Here is a 6,438-nt window from a genome sequence, read left to right as displayed (position 1 = left end):
CAGTAGCAGCTCATTTATTTTATTTTGTTTGTTTGTTTTATCAAGTACATATTGGTAGTAAAAAAGATATAACCATGTTTATATACATGATACTGTTAGTAGTAAGGGAGACATTAGGACAGGGGGCGGAAGGCACGCTGGTGCACTTATGCACACCCCTTACTCAGGTTATATAGCTCAAGTACAGTATATAACATTTCCTTCTCCTCCAAAGCGATGTAGAGTCACAGACATCACCAGAGATTAACAGATTTGCCGGTCATTTAGTCCAGAGGCCGGGGTTTGCATCCTGACCTCATGTTGGGGTTTGTGTAACGTGTGCAATTTAGATGGATATGCGAGTTGGAAAAGTGTGAGTGTCCCAAAGTCACTTCCCAAACTGTCATGGGCTAAGTTTTCCCAGGCGTAGATCTTCCCACCACAAAACAGAAACTGATTATGACAAGCTGTTATGCGATCCCAGCTTCGCTTTCCAAACTATGGTTAACTATACCTGAAGCTAATAAGCACGATGCAGGTCAGGGACGTTGCAAGAAGAGGGCGGGACACGCTGAAAGCGCGCAGTTTCCTGACATACCTCCCTTCCTATCAGATCTCGAGGTTCTCCCGTGACGTCTCCGAACGACACTAATAGTGGCGTACGAGCCTCCGAAGACTCCGCCCACCAATATAAAGGCCTGCTTGGGAGCTGGCCGGCATTACGCTTTACGAAGCAGGCCGTAACTACCAGCGGCCTTTCGAGACCGTTTTTCCCGCAACTTGGTTTTTTAATTTCTTCTTACATCTACATCCTTTCCCTTCCCTCCCCTTCCCCCTCTTTCCTTTTCTAGGTCGCGGGGATGCCGCGCGTCTATATCGGCCGCTTAAGTTACCATGTGCGGGAAAAGGACATCCAGCGTTTCTTCAGCGGCTACGGCCGCTTGCTCGAGGTCGACTTAAAAAACGGGTGAGGAGAGGGCCGAAGGGGAAGTAAGACCTAGCGGGTTTCTTTGGGGAGGTGAGCCGCCGGCCGCAGGGAAGCCAGGGAGAGTTATTTGGCGCGAACCGCTGGTGGTGAAAAACTGCCCGACCGCGACAGGCCTTGCCATTGCTTCCTCTCAGGCCGCGTGGCGTCGTGTACAAGATGGCGGCCGAATGCAGCTTCGCTTCTTTTGTCCTGTTAGTGGGACGGGGTGGGGTGTGTGTGTTGTAGAGCGGAGCCTTATCGTAGCCGTGAAAATAAATAGGCGCTTTCTCCACATAAAACTCAACGTCGCGGTCGCACGAAGAGGAGGCGTCGCGGATTCATTCTCAAGTCGAATGGCGGGGAGCAGAGGGCGGGGCGAGAAAACGACCTGAAATGAATGCGGCCCGTATGGCCTGATAGCCGCCTTTCTCTTTTTTTGCCTTCCTTAACCGCCACGCCCTTCCTTCCTTGCAGCTACGGCTTTGTGGAATTCGAGGATTCCCGCGACGCCGAGGATGCCGTTTACGAGCTGAACGGCAAGGATCTGTGCGGGGAGCGGGTAATCGTCGAGCACGCCCGTGGCCCTCGCCGAGACCGGGATGGCTACAGCTACAGCAGCCGCAGTGAGTGTGGCTCCGCTGCGGCCTCCTCAGGCGCGCGGGGACAGCGATGGGGGAAAGAGGAGGAGGAGCGCAAATGGGGGACGAGCGGGGTGGCCATGACCTGTGGAGTTTGGCGGGGAGGAGGGAAGCTGTGATAGAGGAGGATTTTCCTTATTTTGGAAAGAAGGGGTGATGGGGTGATTAACCATCCCTGCTGTCCGAAGGGAGACTAAATTCCCCCTTGGGATTTAAAAACTGAGGTTTTCTTGAGGGAGATTGGGCATTTTTGGAGCAAATGGCGCTCATAAGTGCAGAACCACGAGATGGGGGGGGCAGCATATTGGGAGTTATATATACAATACTCACTGCTCTTAATTGAACACGTTTGGCGCAAAGCTTCCAATTAAGCAGGAAAGCAAGTTTTTCTACCTAAAGCTGTTACTTAAAGCAATCACAGCTCTTATAAATAAATTAAGCTATGCCTTAACGTGAGTATTTGCTTGGAAATTGGAAGAGAAAATGGTATGCAGCCAATGTTAATTGGGAGACAAAATGACCAACTGACTAATGCAGCGCCTGTTTAATTTAATATTTACTACAAAAAAAATCAGCTGCATTTGGTAGAACTTTTTATAATGGTTAAGAGCAGTAAGGTAGACCTATTTTGGTTTGGGGGCGCGTTGGGGGATGGGATTTCTCGCGAATTTGTATGTTTTTTTGAAGTTGTTGCATGTTCAATTCAATTTTTTAACAAGTCCTTGATGTTTCAATTTAAAAGTGACCAGTGGGGCTGAGGCTGTGTCCACTGAGGCTAAGATGACTGCCTTTCCTGATTGGCCATGGCTTTTCCATACATTGTGTGACCCTTGCCCTATGACCCTTTGGCTGACCTTACCGGAAGCCATGACGACAGCAGCCTTTTGCCATTAGACGCAGGGTGATGGTGAGGATTCCAAGGGTTAGACAAAACTGGTTAAACTGAACTAGGTGACTGTTACCTTGCGTGTGTTGTGGCCAAACCACCACCATATACCTCATACTGTGATGTAAGTACTTAGTGTAATCTAGTAAACGTTTTTGTAAATGTAGAAATGCATGTAATCAGTTAAGTTTTATATTTTACAATGTTCTGTAAAATAAAACTTAGCGAGGTAAATCTAATAAAGGTGCAGTCACTCTCTAACAGAGTTTAGGAGCACAGTCTTGTAGGATTTTAGACTTTGATTTGCCTTTAATATATAGAATATGGCGAATTAAAATTTTGTTGGAGGATTAGAAAAATAAAGTCCTACTCCTGTAAATACAATTTATAGACTAGAGTGAACTGATCTACTTGCTTTTCTTATAAGGTCACTAACTTGTATTTTTGTATGATAAAGGTGGTGGAGGATATAGCAGCCGGAGAACATCAGGAAGAGATAAATATGGGCCACCTGTTCGTACAGAATTCAGATTAATTGTTGAAAACCTTTCCAGTCACTGTAGTTGGCAAGATTTGAAAGTAAGTTAAGTATAAAAATGTTTTCTAAAAAACTAATTTTACATATCATTTTTGGTATATCCTGTAAAATACAAAAGTTTCTAAGTTCACAGAATCTTAAAATTTTTGGCTAAATAAAGTTTTCATTTACTTAAGGATTTCATGAGGCAAGCAGGTGAGGTAACCTATGCAGATGCCCATAAAGAGCGAACAAATGAAGGAGTAATAGAATTCCGTTCCTATTCTGACATGAAGCGTGCTATGGATAAATTGGATGGTACAGAGATAAATGGACGAAAAATCAGGCTAGTTGAAGATAAGCCACGATCGAGCCATAGACGATCTTACTCCGGCAGTAGATCAAGGTATTTATATAATTGGTGATTATTTATATATGAAAAATCCTTGAGAATTGTACTATACATTTTGTTAAAACACTGATGTAGTTTTTCACCTGTTTCTAATACATCAGATACACTAGAATGGATGTTATATTCAAGGCCCAGGGCCAAATCGTGCCCACAGGCCCGCCCTAGAAACAGCAAAGGATCGTCCTGCAGTGCTTTACCAGCAAAAATGAAGCTCGGGAAGGCCACAAGCTCTGTTTTCACTGGCAGAGGGTTGCAGGATGCCATCACAGCCAAAAGTGGAGCTCGAGATCCCATTTTTTTTCTGGGGAGAGCACTGGGGCTGCACAACTGCCCCCCCCCAAACACACACAAGTGATGAGTTAGCCTTGGCCACACCCACCTCGCCTCTCAAGTTCAAACCCCAATGCAGCGCTAAATGAAATAGAGTTTCACACCCTGTACAAGAACTTTATTTGGAAACAAGTTTTTACTAAAAACCAGTCTCTTGCATAATTTGTTTTTTCCAAGCATGGACTATTCATCTGTGTAATAAGACATTTTGATGATTAATACATTTGTGTGTAATACCCTTTTTGGAAAAAGTATTTATATATTTATTATAATGGAAGAATTTTTGACTTCCTCACAATGCTCATTTGGAATATACTCTTTAGATCCCGTTCTAGAAGACGATCACGCAGTCGAAGTCGTCGTAGCAGTCGGAGTAGATCCCGTAGTGCCTCAAAAAGCCGATCACGGTGAGGACATGTTTTATATTAGGTGTTTTACCATTGACAGTATATTAGATATTTTTAATAATATCTTCTAAAACAAGCATAATTTAAGGGTAACCTTTTTTTTTAGCTCTAAATCTAGGTCTCAAAGTAAAGACCGATCACGTTCCAGATCAAAAAGCCGAAAATCTAGATCAAAGAGCAAGTCAAAAGTGAAATCTAGCAGAGGTTCACGATCAGGCAGCAGATCCAAAGAAAAGTCTCGGAGCAGATCCAGGTCTGTGTCTCGTTCACCTAAAGAAAATGGAAAAGGAGAAACAAAGTCTAAATCACGGTCGCAAAGCAGATCTCGTTCCCGTTCTCCAGTGCAGCATCAACCTGCAAAGGCTCATTCTGAGTCTCCACCCAAAAGAGATGTGTCACGATCCCATTCAAAGTCACGTTCAAAATCCCGTTCGCGGTCAAGATCCAGTTCACAAGATTAATATTGGAGCTATTATGTCATTATGGAACATTGGGCAGCCAAAAGTCTTTTTTAATATTAGTATTTGGTTATCTATTTGATTTCAGAAAGGAATGGTCTTGTTAGTCAAGTAAACAAGATAAAAGATTTGAAGTACTTAAAACTTTCTGAGATGTGTACAGGAACATCAGTATTTTTTTCTTTTGAGGATAGAAATTAAGACAGGCTTTTTTTTTAATCAGAGCCACAGCAGAGGTAATATGCTGGGGAGTGGAAAATGGGTTTTATATACAACTTTTGAGTGAAGATTTTGGAAATGGTAATGTTCCCAAAATATTTCCATTATTTTAAAATTAATGAAAATTAGTTTTATGAATTATGGCTTTCTTCTAAAGCATAGAAGACCTGTGTTGAACAAATCAGAGATGCTTATAAAGCTAATCCTTGGGTATAAATTGGAATATTTCATTGTGCTGTACCTTAAGTTGCCAAAAGTAACCTGTTTTTTGTTGTGTTATGGCAATATCACTTAATAAAAATGGCTTTCTCTAACTGCATGGTATAGTTTTGCCTAACACCTTAAAACCAATAAGTGTTTCAAGTCATTTGGTAAGAATTTCAAGGTCCCAGATAACAATTCCCAATTTCTTTATTAATTTTGTTGCTTTTTTTCTGAGGAAAAAAATATTACTTGGTCTAAATTTGATAACGTTTTGGAACTCAGTGTTCCTGCATGAAGTCCCCGATTGTACAAGCAGAAATCCACTCAAGTAATACATATTTGTTCTTTCCCTTCTGCAATAGTCCATCACATTCTTTCTTGGGTTTTGAAGACATGGATAGCTACAATGGAAAGGGTAATTTTTCCCCTAGTTTTCCCCCTATTGGAAGCAGCTTCATTAGTGAAAAAGTCTAAACTGTTAGGATTAGGGTTCCAGTTAATCTAAAATATATGAGGTGAAATGCAATCACCAAACTTACATGTAATCAATAAGTTTAGTAAAACAATACTAGTACAATCCTATAATCTTTATACAATGTGTAGTTTGACTTGTATGAAATTAAATCAGTGACTCAAATGTTTGTGTCAGTGTACCTTTATTTAGTATATGGCGTTCTATATTAGATTGAGTCAGGCAAAATTTACTTCTGATAGTGAATAAATGAAAAATACCCATTATGATCTATCCCATATTGCAATTACCTTGCTACTTCTACTTCTGTAGATTTCTTTCAGTGTTAATAGTGTCTGGGAAGTTTCTTATGTTTTAGGTTTTTACCGTTGCAATATATTTTACTAATCGGGAAGGTTGCCTTACAGTCAGTTTTTGATACTTGTTAATTACCTCTCTAGTCACTGCAATTCTTGTCAAGTTTTTTCAGAAGTGGTTTGCCACTGCTAAGGCTGAGACAGAGAAACTGGTTCAATGTCACCTAGCTGCTTCATGCCTATAGTGGAATTAGAACTCGCACTTTGCCAGTTTCTAATTTGATCTCAACCACTATACCAGATTGGCTTATTAGTGTCATCTTGCCCTATTCTTGAATTATTTTTCTGTACTTGTTGGAGATGTTAAGCAGCCCCTCCTTAGTTGCAAGTTTTTAAACCTATATAATGTATATTTCAAGCTACCAATAAAAAGTATTTGTTGTGTCATTGAAATGAGGTGCTCTCTTAACTTGGCTGTATTCTTGCAGATATTTCATTACCCAAATTAGGTTGCATAGCAATGGAACTTAGACTTGTATGCCACTTAATAGTGCTTTGCCAGCTCTAAGCAGTTTACAGAGTAAGGGTATTGCCCCCAACAATTGATCCTCATTTTACTGGGAGGCTGAGTAAACTTAACTATACATTTTATT

The 6,438-nt window shown here is 41.3% G+C and overlaps 1 protein-coding gene across 1 annotated transcript; it reads left to right on the top strand.

Annotated features, from left to right (window-relative positions):
• The first annotated feature begins 531 nt into the window (after positions 1-531).
• SRSF6 (serine and arginine rich splicing factor 6) lies at positions 532-5,654 on the top strand. Its single transcript, XM_070744799.1, has 6 exons — positions 532-946; positions 1,421-1,569; positions 2,928-3,049; positions 3,185-3,393; positions 4,053-4,136; positions 4,243-5,654. Exons 1-6 carry the CDS (start codon positions 840-842, stop codon positions 4,595-4,597), a joined length of 1,026 nt encoding a protein of 341 aa, XP_070600900.1. The 5' UTR covers positions 532-839; the 3' UTR covers positions 4,598-5,654.
• Positions 5,655-6,438: the final 784 nt, after the last annotated feature.

This window comes from Erythrolamprus reginae, chromosome 3 (genome assembly GCF_031021105.1).
Source record: "Erythrolamprus reginae isolate rEryReg1 chromosome 3, rEryReg1.hap1, whole genome shotgun sequence".
Taxonomy (NCBI): domain Eukaryota; kingdom Metazoa; phylum Chordata; class Lepidosauria; order Squamata; family Dipsadidae; genus Erythrolamprus; species Erythrolamprus reginae.
This window is presented reverse-complemented; position numbering and strand designations above follow the sequence as displayed.